General features: G+C 32.7%; 2 protein-coding genes and 1 long non-coding RNA gene across 5 annotated transcripts; all 3 read left to right on the top strand.

Moving 5' to 3' along the window:
• Positions 1 to 1,878: 1,878 nt before the first annotated feature.
• On the top strand, positions 1,879 to 2,985 carry LOC146951771 (uncharacterized). The gene has a single exon (XM_085741443.1). It carries the CDS (start codon positions 1,879 to 1,881, stop codon positions 2,983 to 2,985), a length of 1,107 nt encoding a protein of 368 aa, XP_085597569.1.
• A 5,853-nt stretch (positions 2,986 to 8,838) lies between these two features.
• Positions 8,839 to 14,016, top strand: LOC146951770 (filament-like plant protein 4). Of its 3 annotated transcripts, none has more exons than XM_085754928.1 (6): positions 8,839 to 8,999; positions 9,464 to 9,599; positions 10,127 to 10,346; positions 10,436 to 12,878; positions 13,150 to 13,192; positions 13,285 to 14,016. In XM_085754928.1, the coding sequence occupies exons 2-6, from the start codon at positions 9,495 to 9,497 to the stop codon at positions 13,717 to 13,719; spliced, it is 3,246 nt and encodes a 1,081-aa protein (XP_085611054.1). In that variant the 5' UTR covers positions 8,839 to 8,999; positions 9,464 to 9,494; the 3' UTR covers positions 13,720 to 14,016. The 3 variants fall into 3 exon arrangements, with proteins under 3 accessions (XP_085611054.1, XP_085611064.1, XP_085611072.1); XM_085754938.1 differs by having other exon boundaries at positions 8,839 to 9,333; XM_085754946.1 differs by lacking the exon at positions 8,839 to 8,999 and adding an exon at positions 9,135 to 9,281.
• Positions 14,017 to 17,174: 3,158 nt separating this feature from the next.
• On the top strand, positions 17,175 to 18,209 carry LOC146951769 (uncharacterized). The gene is made up of 3 exons (XR_015032259.1): positions 17,175 to 17,570; positions 17,655 to 17,742; positions 17,825 to 18,209. It is a non-coding gene; the product is annotated as an uncharacterized LOC146951769 (long non-coding RNA).
• Positions 18,210 to 20,688: the final 2,479 nt, after the last annotated feature.

Below are 20,688 nucleotides of genomic sequence, written 5' to 3'. Positions count from 1 at the left end.
GCCATTTATAATCTCTTTTTTATTTCTGGGTCCATCCAATAAAAATTTATTTCCTCTAGTCTTCGTCAAATAGCTTTTTTGGAGCAATAGCAAAATAATTTTTTCGAGAAAGCGATTTTGCCTCATATATTGGCATCGTTGGAAAAAAGAAACTTGAAAAATACGTAACTAGTAAAATATAATAATAGTATAATACAATTGGAAGATCAATTTTATATGTACAACTCATAGTATCCTGTTTACCTATATTTGTTTGACCTAATCTTGTGCTTGTCGTTTTGGAAAACTAGAAGAAAATAATTTGTAACGTAGCATGGTTTAAATTTAATGAATAAAAATATGCCAAGAAATAAACAATGCTTAGATAAAAAATAGATACTAGAATATCAATATATAAAATATATTAAAAAAAATCCTCACCAGCAATTGTAAACTTAGCATTATTATTTTTGATTAAGTAAACTCAGCATTATTATAATCAAATAGATGTAATTAAAAAAATGCATGACACATTGACATCTAAGCTAAAACGATGGTCATTGGATGACCCTGCAAATTTTTTATTTGGTTGGTATCTTGCAAAACCGCTTATGTAACATTATTATATATAGTAGATAAAACTTTAGTGATTTGATAAAGTTTCGTTTTCATGGATATTATTTGCAAAATTTATAATTCGGAGGAAAGATACGTATAAATTATGAAATTTAACGAGTGTCCTGAGACACTCTTTAAGAATCATAAGTAGTAAATATTTATAAAAATGCATGTAATCAATGCATTGGAAATCGAAATATTTAACTTTTTTTAAGAATAATTACTTATTTTATAATGCTTAAGGAGTGTCTCAGAGGCACTCGTTATCATTTATCAAGACCCGATTTATAATTCAGATAAATATTGTATTGACTCTTACTTAACACTAAGTTCTTAAAACAATTGCGTGCTTACCGAAGCCTTGCCTTCTGTAAAACATAGTTAATCAATTATTTGAACTCTATTCGATCATTACCTATCTAGCTAGTCTTCAAAATTACTATTTAGCAAACATCTTAATAAGTTCATTGTTTATCCTTCAATTTTTTTGGTTTTTCATACTACATTAGGGGTCTTCTAAATAAACTTTGTTTGCTTTATTTTATAGAAATAACAAGGTACAAATTCGTGTTAGCTGAGTAATCATAGTTTTAATAAACTTGTCTAATTTCTTGATTTAGCGTTAAACTTGTCGTAGGTATAAACCTTTTTTTTAATTTTTAGTTTTATTTTTAAATTGTCTATTTGGTTTTGTGGATTAGTTGTCTTACCTAACAATGTTGAAGGCTCATGCCGCATTTGGTTTAGTATATTTTAAAAGTTGAATTAAATATTGGATTAAGATTTAGACTTAGTTTTTTTATAAACCCTATCTGTTAAATTACTGAAAAAACTTGTTCCATTTTTTTTTTGAAGGAAAAACTTGTTCCATTTAAAATGCGTATTTTTTTAATATATTGATTATTTGAAAATAAATTATCAAAGTTTATACGTACATATATTATGATGATTTTTAAAATTATTAAGTAAAGTTTAAAATAGACAATCGCAAATCGTAATTAGTGAAACCAACAACGATTACGATTCCATTCGAAGTCGCGATTGAAAAACAAAGGCTATGCGATTGAAAACCCTTCTGCGATGCGATTGAAAGCTTCTCCCTGCTAGGATTCAGAATCGCCTCCCTTCATCAGTTTTCACTCCTTATGCTTCTGTTCGCTTCGTTCCGTCGCCGTTTCAACCCTCTTTCACGCTGATTTCTTCTTGTTAATTCTCTCCCGTCATTGGTGAGACGTAATTCTTGTTATTCTCTCCTTGTGAGAAGTTTTTTCATCTGATTACATGGCTTCCAATTTCACGGCTTCTATGTCATCTCTTTCCTTGAGTGATGAGGAAGAAGAACTAGAGATTCCAATTGAAACTGTGCCCAACCCAACTGTCGATACAAGTGCTAGCCTTGTGGGAAGGTTCCTCACGGACAAACCTATCAGAGGCCATATGATGACAACAAAAATAGCTGAATTCTGGCATCCAGGAAGAGGTGTCAATATCAAGGAAATTGAACAGAATTTATTCACGTTCAAATTCTTTCATTACAGGGATATGCAAACAGTCCTAAAAAGAGGTCCGTGGTATTTCGATAACAATCTTTTGGTCCTTGATGCACTGCCAGATAACACCCCTCCACAAACCGTGCCACTGCTATCTGTGCCGTTTTGGGTGCGGATCCACGACGTTCCCACCGCGTTTATGACTGAAAGGGTGGGTAAGGACCTTGGAAACTTCATTGGAGAATTCCTTGAGTACGATGTCAAGAACAGTTCCAATCACCTTCGACAGTATATGCGTATTCGCGTCCTTCTCAATGTTACCAAACCCCTCAAAAGACAGAAAAAAATCAAGCGTCCAGGAGGTGATACATTGACTGTCAGGTTCAAATATGAAAGGTTAGGGAACTTTTGTTACTACTGTGGTATCCTTGGTCACATAGAAGACTATTGTGATAAACTCTATGCAGTTGAGTCAGATGATGGAATTCGACACTGGGGTTCGGAAATCCGCGTTGAAAATCAGAAGAATTCTAATAAGGAGTCGCGCTGGCTTAGAGAGGAAGGTCAGGACTGGTCACCACCATCATCTTCATCGGATGGGATAGTAGAAGTTGCTTCAGATCAAACATTAGTCAGTCATGGTAACACATTATTCCCTTCAGCACATCCCAAAACTGTCTCACTAGCTGAACTATTGAAAAATCCGCATTTAATTAGGCAATCAAGCAAAACTATTGTGACTAATTCACACATAACTCCCCATAATGCTACTTTAAATGAGGAGGAAGTTGAGACAGTAATCCAGAATAACACAAAACGTTCAAGAACTGAATTGACTAATGTCGACTCACTCAAGGGGAACCTCGCACAGTCCACAAATTCTCAGTCTCGTCTGTGAAAAATATTGTCCAACCAACACTAATGGAAGTAGTGCAAAACAAGTCTTCCCCTGTCACCAGTCATTTTTTATCGGCAGCGCCTGGTTCCCAGGGCTGCCGGGAGTCATGAATGTCATAGCATGGAACTGTCGTGGCTTGGACAACGTCAAGGCAGTTCCCCGTATAAAAGACCTTGTCCGTGTCTATAAACCGGATATTATTGTCCTTATTGAAACACTTTGCAATAATAATAAAATTCTAAATTTGAAGTACTCTATTGGTTTTGATTATCATTTTTCTGTTGATTGCGTTGGTCATAGTGGAGGTTTTGCTGTTCTTTGGAACTGTTCTGCTCATTGCTGGAACACGTCCCATAAAGTCCCTCCAACAAGCATATATCAAGCTACAGAATGGGTATCAATTTCTTCGCTAGCTGTCCGACCACTTCCTAAACCGCCCCCAAGTCACAAATTAACTAGTGATCTGATCCCGAGACGGCCCCCTCGAAAGCCACCCTGGAAAAATTTTATTTGGGTTTCTCTACTATCTTCCCGTTTGAGAGTGTGGTTTGGCTCCATGTTTTTGATTCTCTGTTATTTTATTTACGGTTTTGTTTGGTTTTTGTTATTGTTGGTTTATTTCAAGTTTGCATGCCATGTGTTTGTTGAAATGCTAGTGAAGGATTCGTCTTATCGGTACTTTGTTATGAGTAAGGAACTCCTGGCGACAATCAGCAAACTCATCATCCTCTCAGCCTCACATAGGACTTTTCAACTTATGGTTGTATTGGTTATCACAGAGATCAATTATAGTCAATATGCGCGAACAACAGCACAATCTTTTTTCCGGAGTTGGATGACATCAAAGACTATGGATCTCAAAAGTTTGGTGATCTTGGCCCATAGGTGGAAGGAATTAGTCTGGTTGTTAGGGTATTGTTTTTGGAGTATTGTTGCCCTTTTGTTTTCTGAACTTTATAGATGTATCGTTAGGATGTATCCTACTATCTTGATTGTTAGTTCTAATCTCAATTTATGGGTGTGGGGAATGCTCCAACTCTTCATTGATTGTATTTTTTTTGCCTTTGAATGAATGAAGTGTTTGACTGTCAAAAAAAAAAAAGTAAAGTTTAAAATATGTGACCTAAAATTGCATTCATTTATGTTTTTGCTTGATTATTAAATACACACACGTACTACAATACAGCAAAAAGAGATACAAAGATGTACATATATGATATCTGTCACCTTGCAAGATTTGAAAATGAATGCTCTTGGTCCTTCATACTGTTTCCCATCCCACTAGTTTGGTCCCCCAGCTACTACTACTGACTCAAGTGAAAGATATATAGACGACAATGTGAAAGATAAAAGAAAGGCTTAATTGCATTTTTGACCCCCTATCTTTTTAAAAGTTGCGATTTTGGCCCCCTAACTAATTTAAATACAATACAGCCCCCTAAGTATTGAATCTTTGATAGTTTTGGCCCCCAAGGCCGATTTTGACTCGGTCAACGCTGATGTGGCACCCTAAATGAGGTGCCACGTGTCATTTTTAAATTTTTTTTTGGCCTTGGGGGGCCAAAACTGCTACAGTTGCAAAATTTAGAGGGCTGTTTTGTATTTAAATTAGTTAGGGGGCTAAAATCGCAACTTTTAGAAAGATAGGGCGTCAAAAGTGCAATTAAGCCTAAAAGAAATATCAGTAATGAATGAGAGTATTTCAACGCTGTAGGGAATGGATGTAAGAAACAAAGTGGTAAGGTAACCCTATGGATATATATGAAGAATTTAAATCAATCAATTTAATTTGTTCGGTTTTTTCAATGTTTGAGTGTAAGCACTGAATCAAATCAGTAAAACCCAATCTCTATTAGTTTGTGTATCAATTTTAGGTCATTCAAATTGATCATACTAGAACCGAACCAAATGTATATTTATTTTATTTTATGGGCAATGTTAACTGGTGTTCGTGAGGTACTAGTTAAGAAAGTTAAGGTTAAATTACATTTTTGGTCCCTTAACTATTTAGGTAGTATCGCTTTGGTCCCTTAATTAAAATTTGATTTATTTTGGTCCCTTAACTTCTCTCTGTCACACATTTTGGTCCTTTCCGTTAGTTTTAATTCAAAAACGTTAGGTTTTCTTCATTTTCTTCTGAAATTTTTCTATGATTCTTGTTGTTGAAGGTTGATGGAGATGATATGAAGATGAAAAAGAGGCGAAGAAGATGAAGAAAACCTAACATTTTTGAATTAAAACTAACGGAAAGGACCAAAATGTGTAACGGAGAGAAGTTAAGGGACAAAAATAAATCGAATTTTAATTAAGGAACCAAAGCGATACTACCAAAATAGTTAAGGGACTAAAAATGCAATTTAGTCGAAAGTTAAATATAGAAAACTTTTATTGAAAATAACAACTTTTTAACTTTTAAAAAGTTAAATAATACTCAATTTTTACAATTCCAAATATATACTTTCTAATTTGGTTTTCTTAACTAGTGTCTAAAGGCACTAGTTAACATTTTCCTTATTTTATTTATTTGATACTAAATTATTATTATTATTTTTTTTATCTTGAGGGGTATATGTTTTAACAAAAGACTAAATAATTAGTCATCGTGAGCTTAGCTCTGTCGGTATAGACAATGCATATATAACATATGCAAGCAAGGTATGAGGTTCAAACCCCGACCAAAAAAAGACTAAATAATTAAGTGATTTAAACATCTCTTAGAATATAAGAATCTAATTTCAAATGAAAGACTGTTTATATTAAATATGATATTTAGAAATTTGCTGGAGACTAACTAAAAGCCTTGAGACTAACTAAAAGTTTTTTTTTTAAAAAAAAAGTATAAACCAAGACTCACATACATTAAGTGGAGGGTGTACACCCTTATATGTAATATACCTGTCTATTTATCCCTTAAAATAGTTTAATATTATCAGTAGTTTTTTATGGACATTTAGGGCCTGTTTGTTCCATTGAAAGTAGAAGGAAAGATTGAGGAAGGAAAGATTGAGGTAGGATTAACATTCTTTCCTTGGTTTGGAACCACCTTGGATAGGGGGAGGAAAGGTAATGATGGTTGGGTCCCACACTAAAAATGTTTCACCCCTGTTGAGAACGGAAAGTATGGTGAATGCATCATATTGAGCAAAATTACATAAAAACCCTTAAATGCAAATGTTGTTCAATGTGACATTAAATTAAAATATATTACATTAAAATTAAAATATAAGTAATGAAAGTAAATTTTTATGGTTGTGTTCTATCAAAATAAAAAATCGTACAGTTATGTAGTTTTTAACTAATAATAAAATTATAACTTTAAAATAATTTGTTATATTAAATTAAAATTGTATAATACATGTGTGTATATATCATTTTTATAAAAGGGTATAAATGTCATTTACAAAATATAGTTTATTCTTTCCTTCCACTTTCTATTCACTTTCACTATAATCAAACAACCTAATAAATCATCTCACTTTCCATTCACTTTCCTCATACTTTCTTTCCTTTAACAATCTTTCCTCTTACAATCTTTCCTTTCACTTTCTTTGGTGATCCAAACACACCCTTAGGGTATGTTTGTTTCTAAAGAAAGATAGTGGGGAGGAGAGAAAGTTGAGGGAAAGAAGCATCTTCCCTTGTGTGGAACACCATAGAAAGGTTAAGGAAAGAAAGATTTAAGTGGGGCCCACCTTAAAAAATCTTTCCACACTCGAATGCACGGAAAGATTGAGGAAACACCAATATGTGATGGAAAAGTCAAAAATACCCCACCTATTATTGTTTATATTTTTTACTATTCACTTGTCATTTCTTTTTATTTTTTTCAATTTACGGCCTTTTTTTTTCATCTTACAATTGCTTTAACATTTACAGTTAGCTGCATATTTTTTTCCATTGAAACAATATAGACATGTGTATGTGTGTGTATATGTGTGTATATATGTAATATTTGCTCAAGGGTATTTTAGTCAATTACTAAATATGGATCTTTCTTTCCTTCAACATTCTACTTCACTTTCTCTTATACCAAACAACTAAAACAATCCTCTCACTTTCTACTCTCTTACTTTCCTCATACAATCTTTCCTTTCTCTATCTTTCCCTTCACTTTCATCCCCCAACCAAACACACCCTTATTAGGGTCATTTTCACTTCTAAAGATGAGCTCATGGTGAACACTTTTTTATAGTGCACCCTTTCTGAAAATATATACACTTTTATCAAGACCAATACAATTATATTATTACTTTATACACATCAAGTGACAATTAGTAACCTAAAAAAGTTATTGGTTCTGAAATACGTAACACTATAGTTTAAGCTTGGAAGTATTACAAAAAAGGGCATAAATGTATAAGTAGAGTAACCTGATGAATTTAATTAATTTTGTAACTATAGGACGTTGATATAATGTCAAGTAGTGGTAATACTTATTGATTTAGAAAGCCGCCAACTCATATATGTCGTCCATGTCTATGCAAGCTAGGTTACAAATACTCATGAGCTGTATTTTATGTTATGGACTATGAAATATGAACTATAGTACAAAAGAAAAATAAAATATGCCAGTGGCAGTAAGTGACGGTGGTCCAATAAAAAGTCTTTGTAATCAAGCTTGTCTCAATTAGAAAACATAATTTAATCATAAAATTTCTATTTTACTTGAAACTATTATTTATGCAAAGTGAAAGCAAAATTATGACTTTCCTTTTCCTCTCCCATTATCGGGTACAGCTCATACATAAATTCAGCCACAAGCTTTAGCCAACAACGGTGCAAGGACTTTTTCATCCCATTCCTTCCATGCATTTTCATTTTTCATTTACATGTTTCCTTAATCAGCAAATTTTTTTATTTATATTTTGACCATGAAGTTAATTAAGTACATATGATAAATAACTCAGCGCAAAATCAATAGAGTTTGTGTCTGGACACCACAACATTACCGTGAATCAAAATTCAAATCTTAACTGAAATATATTTTTATATGTAATGTTTGATATACTTTAAATATGATTAAATTTATAGGAAATAAGTTTTTTTTTTTTTATCTAAATGACAATAGTCATATGAAACTTATACACGCAAATAAAAGAGTCGAAGTTCGAACTTCAGTCACATTGTCCGACATAACAATTTTATCATTTATATTAGTTGGACAATAACTTGTAAACCAATAACTCTGATATTTTTTATTATAAAAATAGTTCATCCAAAGAGTATACTTTTTATTATAAAAATAGTATAAGTTGCCTACACTACTTAAAATTACTAAAAACTTTTTTGATTTGACTAAATCACTAATTACTCCTAAGCCTTACAAAGAAGAACGTCCAAATTACTCCTACTTACTACTACTAGTAAATCAACGATGCTATAGTAAAAAGCATGCATTTGCCATGAATAATACATTGATGCTTTAGTAGCAATTTAATAGTAGTATATTTTGTTTTTATTATTGACACGTCAAAAACAAAATATATTATTTATTGATTGATTGAACATAAAATTCCAAGTAAGTAAAGTGGGAAAAGACTACTCCCTCCGTCCCAATTTATTTGACCCCTTGGCTCATTTCACACAGATTAAGAAAAATGTATAAATAAAGGGGAAAGTGAAATATATTGTATTGGGAATGATAAAAGTAGTATTATTTAGTGTTATATTGTATTGGGAATGATGAAAGTTGTATTGAAAATTGAAATGGCTCAGTTATTTTGGGACACTTTTTTTTAGAAAATGGGTCAGATATTCCGGGACGGAGGGAGTATAGTATTATATAATAGTAGTAGAAGGTAAGGTGTTGCTTTTAAAAGAAGCACCTAATTCTAATTCCCAAAAATCTTTCTTAGCCACCACTACCACTACCACTACCACCTCCTCCTTAATATCACAATCACATTCTTTCTTCTCTTCTTTTCTCTTCAATCCCTTAAACCCAAACCACCTCTCCCATTTATTATTATTATTATTATTATTATTTATTTTATTTATTCATTCATTTTTCTTCTGTAAGTCCATTTTACTCTCTCTTCTTCTCCTCCTTCTATTAATAATTTTAATTAATTACTAATTATTCTTATTATTATTATTATTGTGTTTTTGGATGATGATATAAAGAGAGGAAAGTGAAGTAGTTAGATCTTGAAGATCACATTGGATTAATGTTTATTATCACTGTGTCTCACACTTTGAATGCATTGGTACAATTATAGTAATTTAAGGGACCCATTTGATTATAATAACCAAATTCTACCCTTCTCTGTTTGTTGCATTTCACTGTGATTGTGATTGTGAGTCTTCACTTTTTTCATACCACCGCCGACACTATTCACCTTAGTGCATGTAATCATTTCTGTTGAAAAATAAAATATATATGGAGAATGATTATTGATTGTTTCTCTTTTGTAATGAATATGGCATGTGTGTGAATTTTGGAAACATAAAAGGGTTGTGTGTTTTTTTGTTGTTGTAGAAGGTGTTTTGTATTGTGATTTGAGTGAGATATGGATAGAAGATGGCCTTGGAAGAAAAAATCATCTGATAAGACTGTTCTTGAGAAAGTTGCTGCTGAATTGGACTCTGCTGGTGCATCTAATCAACCCAAACAGGTATATGCTTTGTAGAATCGACACTTCTAATAGTGTTCGGCATGTGTCAGTGTCCGTGATTAAATTCAACGTATCAGTGTTATGTCCGGTGTCTGTGTCAATGCTTCATAGGGTATATGTTTATTGGCATTTCATATAAGAAAAGGACTGGTTTGAAGATTCAAGTATTTTTCATTTGGCTTCTAAGTTCTGCTTAATTTTTATGCATGGCCTTGTTAACATTTCAAGTTTTGAAGAACAATTTCTGGTATTTTTGTTGACATTTCATATGAAAGTTTCTTACTTTTCTGCTATGGCCTTTTTTTTAATCCCGGGTTTATGATTAGTACATTATGAAGCATACTAGATGCGGGTCATTTTTAGATATGTGTTTGTGTGTGGGATTTGAACTTGCATAATTGGATCGAAAATTTTACCTAACTAATACTCCATTTGTCTTGCTTTTTTTTTTTTATTCGGCAATATGGTTAAGTTCGTTTATCGTTGTTTCTGATTCTCTGTGTTGTTGCTTTTGCTTATGCAAGCAGGATGTTTATAAGAAGCCGAACCATGTCCAAATTTCTGTAGAGTCATATTCACGTCTGACGGGTTTGGAGGATCAAGTGAAGACATATGAAGAAAAGGTTCAGACACTTGAGGATGAGATCAATGAATTAAATGAAAAACTGTCAGCAGCAAACACAGAGATAAATACCAAGGAAGCTTTGGTAAAACAACATGCTAAAGTAGCTGAAGAGGCTGTCTCAGGTATGCTGTTTTTATGTAAAATAAATTTCCTTGATGTATAGTGTTTCCTTTTTTGTTTCCCGAGTTAAAGTTCTGTTCAAATTCTCCAGGCTGGGAAAAGGCAGAAGCAGAAGCTTTGGCGTTGAAGAACAGTCTAGAATCTGTCACTCTTTCGAAACTGACTGCTGAGGATCAGGCGTCACAGTTAGACGGTGCTCTTAAAGAGTGTATGCGACAGATAAGAAACCTGAAAGAAGAACATGAACTGAAAATACAGGATATTTCCCTTGCAAAAACCAAGCAATTGGACAAGATTAAGGGTGATCTTGAGGCTAGGATACGGAACTTTGAACAGGAACTTCTCAGGTCTGCTGCTGATAATGCGGCTCTGTCTAGGTCCTTGCAGGAGCGCTCTAACATGCTAGTAAAACTAAGTGAAGAAAAAGCTCATGCTGAGGCTGAAATTGAGCATCAAAAGAACACCGTAGAATCATGTGAAAGAGAAATCAATTCACTTAAATATGAGCTGCATGTTATTTCCAAAGAGCTTGAAATTCGCAATGAAGAAAAGAACATGAGTATGAGGTCTGCAGAAGCTGCTAACAAGCAGCATATGGAGGGTGTTAAAAAAATTGCTAAATTAGAGGCTGAGTGTCAAAGGTTACGTGGTCTAGTACGGAAAAAGTTACCTGGTCCTGCTGCACTTGCACAAATGAAGCTGGAAGTTGAAAGTCTTGGCCGAGATTATGGCGAAACTCGATTGCGGAAATCTCCTGTTAAACCTTCTAGTCCTCATTTCTCTCCGGTGCCTGATTTCTCCCTCGAGAATATACAGAAATTCCAAAAAGATAATGAATTTCTTACAGAGCGCTTATTGACAATGGAAGAAGAAACAAAGATGCTGAAAGAAGCTTTGTCAAAACGTAACAGCGAATTGCAGGCATCAAGAAGTATGTGTGCCAAAACACTTAGCAAACTTCAAATTTTGGAAGCACAAGGCCAGACAAGTAATCAGCAGAAGGGATCTCCAAAATCTCCCATCCATATGAACCATGAAAGCATATACAGCCAAAATACAGGCTATGCAGCAAGCATGATCTCCATTTCTGAAGATGGTAATGATGATGCGAGAAGTTGTGCCGAGTCTTGGTCGACAGCAATAATCTCTGAGCTATCCCAACTCCCAAAAGAAAAGAATGCTGACGAATTGGGCAAATCTGAGGCGACTAAGAAGTTAGAACTGATGGATGACTTCCTAGAGGTGGAGAAATTTGCTGGATTATCAAATGATTCTAATGAAGACACCTCTTTGCCATTTACTTCAAACAATAAGACAGACGAAATCATGACCGATGATGTATCTGAAGTCAGTACCAGCAAAGATGATATATCCGAGCCTGAAAAGAAGAGTGATTTGAATCCATTGCAAAGCCAAGCGTCTCCTGCTGCAGGATCACCAGCCCCCAGTCCCCGTGGGATTGATAGCTTTTCACCAGCAGATCTTCAATCAAGAATACTGTCAGTGTTTGAATCTATGGCTAAGGATGCTGATGTAGGTAAGATCCTGAAGGATATTAAACATGTTCTTGAAGAAGTACGTGATACTTCCATCCAAGACTCTGTAGCTGAAATTCCCGTCGATGTGCCAGCTTCTGATACTCCATGTGATAAAAAGGATGATCCTGAAGATTTTGGTTCAGTTTCAGAAAAAGAACTTACATCATCCCAAGAACCTTCTGAGTGTATGCAGATAACTTCTGATATAGAAGCTGCAATTTCTCAAATTCACGACTTCGTGTTGTTCCTTGGCAGAGAAGCAATGACAGTTCATGATATATCTTCTGATGGAGATGGTATAAGCCAAAAGATGGAGGAGTTTTCTGTTACTTATAATAAAGTCAAATGCCATGAAGCAAGTTTGCTACAGTTTGTTCTTGATCTGTCTCATTTCTTGGCTAAAACAAGTGAATTCAGATTTAATATCCTTGGTTATAAGGGTATGGAAACTGAAACTAACAGTCCTGATTGCATAGATAAGATTGCCCTGCCTGAAAATAAGTTAGTTCAAGAAAATTCGTCGGGAGAGAGATATCAAAATGGTCATTCTCATATTCTCAATCCCTGCTCTAATCCTGAGGTTCCTGATGATGGAAATTTGACATCAAGTTATGAATCAAATGTCACGTCACAAAAGTTCTCCATGGAGGACTTTGAGGAATTGAGATTAGAGAAAGAGAAGGCAATTGTGGATCTGTCAAAATATTCTGAAAATCTTGAAATTACAAAATCTCAGTTACAAGAGACCGAGCAACTTCTAGCTGAAGTTAAATCACAATTGGCTTCTGCTCAAAGGTCAAACAGCTTGTCCGAGACTCAACTCAAATGCATGGCAGAGTCATACAGATCACTTGAAACACGTGCACAGGAGTTTGAAACTGAGCTCAACCATCTACGAATGAAGACAGAAACTCTTGAGAATGAACTTAAAGATGAAAAGAGATCTCATGAAGCAGCTTTGGCAAAGTGCAAGGAGCTAGAAGAACAATTGCAAAGGTTAGACATCTATCCAATATCATATCATGTGTAAGTACTGAAATTAGTTTATTCTGCATAATCCATTCCTACTCGCAGGCCTGTTCACAACAGTGGAATTTATGTTGGTTTGAGTAAGAAAACGTAGGATTTGTAGTATCATTGCGTGCATTTTAATTGCCTGCTAACATTAACTTACTATGCAAGTATGCAGATGTTTTTCAAATATTTTCGCAAAACTGACTATGCCAATTCTATTTCTAATTCCTCCTTTTGTTACTTTGTCTATTAGGAATGAGAGTTCAGCTGCTGATAATGAAATTCAGACTAAAAAGGTAAACCACCGATTCCATTCAAATAGAAAGCCAGGCTGGATTTAATTCCATTTAAATAGAAATCTAAGAATGAATTATTTTCTTGATCATAGGAGAGAGACTTGGCTTCTGCTGCTGAAAAGTTAGCCGAGTGTCAGGAAACCATATATCTTCTTGGCAAGCAGCTAAAAGCTATGCATCCTCAAACAGAACCAATGGGATCTATGTACAGTGAGAAGCTTTTGAAGGTTGAAGGCTTCACAGAGCATCAACCTCGGAGCCCAAATTTGCAGGATCAGGTGGAGATGGACGGAGCTAGTTTTGGTTTTATGCAAAGGCAGGGTGCAGAGTCCCCTTTGCATTTTACAAACACTTTATATAGTCCATCAGATAATGACTCAAACTTTCAAGCCATATCTCCTGTACACCATCCAAATCACAAGCCTACAAAGTCAGCCTCTTCATCAGCTTCTTCCACTCCTACACCGGAAAAACATGGCCGAGGTTTTAGCAGATTCTTTTCATCAAAAGGAAAAACCGGTCATTGAGCTTTTGCGGCATACAGGACCAGTGAAGATTCATGATATGAGGCTACACGGTAATGATATTTGGACAGCACCAGGTTGCGAACCCCTTCATGATTTAACGAAATTGAGCTTGTGGGAGGATTGTGTAGTTAAAGGAGAGGGTGCCATGAATGTCTGGTAATGATATTCTTGTATCTAATGTTGTACATGGTAACCATATGTTGTATTCTTTTCCTTTTCATTGTTTCCCTTTATATTTGTAAACATTGACAGTCTCTGAAATATTACAGGATATGCTGAATATGTTGCATTTCAGAATTTATGCTTTCCTTTAACAATGACTATGGTCTTTTAAAAGTTGTAACCATGGTCATAAATGACAGATTTAGTCAAATAAAATATATTACCATTAAAGGGGTGCGGTTATTATATTTTCTTTTCTTTCTTACCCCGAAATGGTATAGGTTCTAGACCATTTGGGTTAAGAAAGAAAAAATTATGATATCTCACTTCTCACGAAAACTTTATTTCCTACATATGTTACTTCTCCCAATATGAAATATGCTCACTTCATTTCATTCAAATCAAATCATTGATGAAAAAAAAAACATGAGTTTGATTTCTAAAGTCGTTCATTTGAGAGACAACTAAATCCATATCTAATGTATGTTTTTGTGGATTGGTCTCGTAGTGGATCCATATCGTGCAAGTTTCTTAACAAGAATTAAAAAAATGGCAATCAACGAATTAATGAATGAATGACTAAATTATTTTTATTAACTATTGAAATTAAGCATTGGTGATTGTCATACAAGTTAAGTATAATGGTTTGAGAATTGTTCATTATGCACTATTTATTTGAGTAAAAATACTAATGTTACATTGAAAAGATGTAACATAACATCAATTTTTTATTGTATTTTTTAAACTGACAACAACATAAAATGGTGGGAGTTTGTTATAATGTATTTCAAGCAAGAGATCAATTAGAATTGCAAAAACAAAATCACCATTAAAAGATTAGAATTTCATTACTTATACAAACAAAATCCCATGTAACTCATGTACTAAACATAGAAGAATAATTCAAAAGGTCAATGTGCATTTTTTCTAAAGTTGCCATTTGTAGCCTTTTGATTCCACGGTAAAAAGCAACCACAACATACGTCTGAGATGACTAAACGCTCACGCAAATGCGTACTTAGAAGAACGGTATATAGATAGAAAATGTGAAGAAGAACATAACAATTTTTTGTTGTTGAAGAAAGGACATAATCAGATGTTTTGTTCTATAGCTACTTATCTGAAAATTTGGTATACATGGAGGCTCTATTCCGGCAAAGTTTTCATTTGCAAAGCCATATCTTGCTCACTATTCCAAAAATGTATTATTATATTCATTTATTGACATAAGAATATGCGATGACAGTATATTTGATTTGGCAAAAAAAAATTACTCAAAAAGAAAAAAGAGACAATATATTTTGATTATGTTCGAATTAGCAAAAACACTACAAAATAATACAGATAATGAATAAATAAATAAATATGTGCTTGCATGTTTTGGGTTGTCAGTGGTTGCACCAGTAGAGCTTTACCAATGGTGCAACCACATGAATTGCTAGAGTGAGTTACACTCTAACAATCGCTTTAAGCACTTTATCAATTTTTATTTTTATTTACTTTTAGAATGCAACCCTCAAGAATATCAATAGATCTTATTTTGAATTGTTTAAGTAGTTTCAAGTGTTGCTTTTCATTTTATGAAATTGATTTATACTATTGAACATCGTAGACAAGCTGCTTGTCATAGAAGTCATTTTCCACTAGGTAGAGATTCAAATGACAAACCCAAATTAATCTCATAAAACTAAGCTAAGAATGACAAGAGATACCTCCTATTGGAGATGTTGTTTGTTAGATTACAAGGTAGGTCGATTGTAAAAAAGTAACGACATAATGGAGGGCCCTTAATTTCTTGTTGTGTGCAAAAATGCAACGATAGAATGGAAAACATTAACAAATTGGAGTAGTTTGTATACAACTTGATCGACACTCATCTTGTCTCTTAGTTCGTTGAACCTTATTTCATGGTTTCTTTCTTGACCTAGCAGTATATGTATTATTCTTGATTTCTTTCTTGACCTAGCAGTATATGTATTATTAATGACGCTGAGAATTGAACCTGTAACACCATGGTGATATTGCACTCGCACAAACCATCTTGTTGTAGTGCTTAAGGTGTTAATAATTTACTTTGTTAATATATAGAGTTGTTTTGAAAGTTTAGCCACGCTAATATCAAATGTATGGGTCCGTTCATGGTTCCAAAGCATTCCACAACCTCCATTAGGACGGCAAAAGTTATTATGCATAAGGAGATCCTTATGCACCGTGCATAATTACTTTCTACACCCAACATAATTGCTTTCTACACCCCAAGTGAAAAGAATTATTTGGGTCCACTATAAAATCTATTTATTTGTGGGCCTAATAAAGCCCCATATTATAATTTTTTTTCTTAACAATTTATTTATGCAAAATAGCTTATTCGAAATAGTTTATTTGTGCAAAACAACTTATTAGAATGATTTTTTAAAAACCGCTTATTCAAAACAACTTATTTATGCAAAACAGCTTATTCCGATTAATTTTAAAAACCAACATATTCAAAATAGCTTATTTATGCAAAACAGCTTATTCGAAACAACTTATCAGGATCACTTTTTTAAAACCGCTTATTCCGATTAATTTTAAAAACCAACATATTCAAAATAGCTTATTTATGCAAAACAGCTTATTCGAAACAACTTATCAGGATCACTTTTTTAAAACCGCTTATTCAAAATAGCTTATTTATGCAAAACAGCTTATTTGTTCAAAACAGCTTATTCAAAACAGCTTATTTATACAAAACAGCTTATTCCGATTTCATTTTAAAAAACAACTTATTCAAAACAACTTATTTATGCAAAACAACATATTTATGCAAAACAACTTATTCAAAACAGCTTATTTATGCAAAACAGCTTATTCGAAACAACTTATTTATACAAAAGAGCTTATTTGTGCAAAACAACTTATTCAAAACAACTTATTTATACAAAACAGCTTATTTGTGCAAAACAGCTTATTCAAAACAGCTTATTTATACAAAACAGCTTATTCCAATTTCATTTTAAAAACAACTTATTCAAAACAACTTATTTATGCAAAACAACATATTTATGCAAAACAACTTATTCAAAACAGTTTATTTATGCAAAACAGCTTATTCGAAACAACTTATTTATACAAAACAACGTATTTGTGCAAAACAGCTTATTTATACAAAACTGCTTATTCGAAACAACTTATTTATACAAAATAGCTTATTTGTGCAAAACAGCTTATTCAAAACAACTTATTTATACAAAACAGCTTATTTGTGCAAAACAGCTATGTTACACAAAATAAGCTATTTTGCACAAAATAAGCTATTTTGCACAAACAGCTTATTCGATTCCTAGGTCGCCGATCCCAAACGGAATTGCAGATCATCCCTATTCTTCCGAGGTATGTGTGTATTGTAATTCGTGACAAGTTTGCGTGATTGTGAATTTGTAGAGATTTCAATTTTGAATTGCGGAACGCTATGCGTGAAATCGTGTAGATTTATAATTATGAAGATGTGGTTACTGATTGCAAATCTCACAAGGTTGTTGTTAAAGGAGAAAAAGCGGATCCATTGAAGGTTCTTGAAAGAGTTCAGAGGAAGAGTCATAGACAAGTTGAGCTTCTTTCTCCGATCCCAAAACCACCTTTAGAACAAGAGAAAAAAAATTGAAGAGAAAGAGAAACCTAAGCCAGAGGAAGAAAAGAAAGCTGAAGAGGTTAATTAATTTTTTTTTCTTTTTAAATTTATCTGAATCTGTGATGGATCATTTTTATCATTTTTATTTTATTATATGGTGCAGCCTAAGGTTATGATAGTGATTCTGAAAGTTCACATGTATTGTGAAGCTTGTTCACAAGAAATCAAGAGACGCATTGAGAAAATCAAAGGTATGTTACTGTGTTCTGTTTTGATTGAAATTCATATTTTCTTCACTTTTATTTCATTCACTTGTTTTGGTTCAATTCTCAGGTCCCATCCTTTCAGGAATTTGTCAACTGTTACTACCGATGATTTTGTGTTTGAATTCGAATCTTGCTATGATTTTCAATTTTGGTTACATATAGATGATGGGTTTGATTGGTTTGGTGATGAAGTTTGCTGGAGATTTTCAAGTTCCTTTGCATTCTTGATTTTTGGAAGAAAAAGGACGACGTTGATTGTGAAAGGACGACGTTGAAGAGGAGGAGAATTGGGAGTAATGAGTTGGAGGGATTAGGGATTGATTTGAATTTGGGAAAATTGATGATGGACTTGGTTTGAGAAATTGTCGAAATCAAATTGGGAATTTTTCTGAGAATTGTGATTCTGTTGCTAAGAATTCAAAGTTGGTGCCTGAATCTGATGGTTTTGAAAATGTTCTGTTATGGTTAGAAAATTCCATATGTTTTTTATTTTTGATTGTGATATGCACCATGTTGGATCAAAGAAAACCATTAAGTACATCTAATGGTTTTGGAGTACAACTCACATAAACCATTTCCACAGCAAAATGGTTTTGGAGTACAACTCACAAAAACCATACCCAAAGCAAAACCATTAAACAATTAGTTTGGTTTCGGGTAGAACACTATCAAAACCATTAAACCACACTTATGGTTTAAGTAATAGTTTTTATTTAAAATCATTTGTCAATAATAATTTTCACTATTCTTTTATTTTATTTAGCATTTGACAATTATTTTTCTTTCACATACAAGTCTATTAAAACCATTAAAGCGCGATTATATTTAGACAAAGTCAGAAATTCGTTTTACAACGTAAGAAATAAAAGAGAGATGACGAGGCTTTACAAAAAAGTGGTTACTTATTGATTAATTCACATTAGGTTATAAGTGTGTACTATTAAGTGGTTACTTAATAATGATTTAAATGTTTATCACAAATTTTTTATTACAAAACCATTTTCACTGGAATTGGGAAATGATTCGATGTGAAATCTGTTGGTATAAGCTGGAATTCGGATTTGATGAATTATTGAGAATGTTGTGATGAATTGTGTTGTTTATGATCAATCCGGTTCGGATCTGGTGTTAGCATTACTCACGGAAACCATTTTCATTGCAAAATGGTTTTGGAGTCTAACTCACGGAAACCATTTTCACTGCAAAATGGTTTTGGAGTACAACTCACGGAAACCATTTTCACTGCAAAATGGTTTTGGAGTACAACTCACGGAAACCATTTCCACAGCAAAATGGTTTTGAAACCAACTCACAGAAACCATAGCCATAGCAAAACCATTAGACAATTATTTTGGTTTCTCATAGAAGACTATCAAAACCATTAAACCATAATTATGGTTTCAGTAATAATTTCAGTGTATAACATCTTAATCATTATTCAAAACCATCTAACAATAATAATTTCATTAAAAATCATTACACATTTATCTTGGTTTCACAAACATGATTATCAAAACCATTAAACCATAATTATGGTTTCAGTAATAATTTCAGTGTATAACATGTTAAACAACGTTCCAGTAAAGAAACTCATAATCCATACTCATTTCTCTCTCTAACTCATAAAAAGCTTATTCAAAACAGCTTATTTTGTGCAAAATAGCTGTTTTGCACAAACAAGCTGTTTTGTATAAATAAGTTGTTTTGAATAAGCTGTTTTGCACAAATAAGCTATTTTATATAAATAAGTTGTTTCGAATAAGCTGTTTTGTATAAATAAGCTGTTTTGCACAAATAAGCTGTTTTGTATAAATAAGTTGTTTTGAATAAGCTGTTTTGCACAAATAAGCTATTTTGTATAAATAAGTTGTTTCGAATAAGCTGTTTTGCATAAATAAGTTGTTTTGAATAAGTTGTTTTGCATATATAAGTTGTTTTGAATAAGTTGTTTTTTAAAATGAAATCGGAATAAGCTGTTTTGTATAAATAAGCTGTTTTGCACAAATAAGCTGTTTTGTATAAATAAGTTGTTTTGAATAAGCTGTTTTGCACAAATAAGCTATTTTGTATAAATAAGTTGTTTCGAATAAGCTGTTTTGCATAAATAAGTTGTTTTGCGTAAATATGTTGTTTTGCATATATAAGTTGTTTTGAATAAGTTGTTTTTTAAAATGAAATCGGAATAAGCTGTTTTGAATAAATAAGCTATTTTGCACAAATAAGCTATTTTGTATAAATAAGTTGTTTTGATTAAGCTGTTTTGCACAAATAAGCTATTTTGTATAAATAAGTTGTTTCGAATAAGCTGTTTTGCATAAATAAGCTGTTTTGAATAAGTTGTTTTTGCATAAATATGTTGTTTTGCATAAATAAGTTGTTTTGAATAAGTTATTTTTTAAAATGAAATCGGAATAAGTTGTTTTGTATAAATAAGCTGTTTTGAATAAGCTGTTTTGCACAAATAAGTTGTTTTGTATAAATAAGTTGTTTTGAATAAGCTGTTTTGCACAAATAAGCTATTTTGTATAAATAAGTTGTTTCAAATAAGTTGTTTTTGCATAAATAAGCTGTTTTGAATAAGTTGTTTTGCATAAATATGTTGTTTTGCATATATAAGTTGTTTTGAATAAGTTGTTTTTTAAAATGAAATCGGAATAAGCTGTTTTGTATAAATAAGCTGTTTTGTATAAATAAGTTGTTTTGAATAAGCTGTTTTGCACAAATAAACTATTTTGTATAAATAAGTTGTTTCGAATAAGCTGTTTTGCATAAATAAGTTGTTTTGAATAAGTTGTTTTGCATAAATATGTTGTTTATCATAAATAAGTTGTTTTGAATAAGTTGTTTTTTAAAATGAAATCGGAATAAGTTGTTTTGTATAAATAAGCTGTTTTGAATAAGCTGTTTCGCACAAATAAGTTGTTTTGTATA

This window comes from Medicago sativa, chromosome 1 (genome assembly GCF_051527215.1).
Source record: "Medicago sativa cultivar Bolivia chromosome 1, Bolivia_mono, whole genome shotgun sequence".
Lineage (NCBI taxonomy): Eukaryota > Viridiplantae > Streptophyta > Magnoliopsida > Fabales > Fabaceae > Medicago > Medicago sativa.
Note: the sequence above shows the minus strand (reverse complement) of the source record. Positions and strands in the feature narration are given on the sequence as shown.

What these genes read in the sequence shown, in the direction of transcription:
- LOC146951770 (XM_085754928.1), top strand. Translation starts at nt 9,495, where the DNA reads ATGGATAGAAGATGGCCTTGGAAGAAAAAATCATCTGATAAGACTGTT. An exon ending in CTAGAAGAACAATTGCAAAG is followed by an intron (nt 12,879 to 13,149) that starts GTTAGACATCTA and finishes TTTGTCTATTAG; the next exon opens with GAATGAGAGTTCAGCTGCTG. An exon ending in ATGAAATTCAGACTAAAAAG is followed by an intron (nt 13,193 to 13,284) that starts GTAAACCACCGA and finishes TCTTGATCATAG; the next exon opens with GAGAGAGACTTGGCTTCTGC.
- LOC146951771 (XM_085741443.1), top strand. Translation starts at nt 1,879, where the DNA reads ATGGCTTCCAATTTCACGGCTTCTATGTCATCTCTTTCCTTGAGTGAT.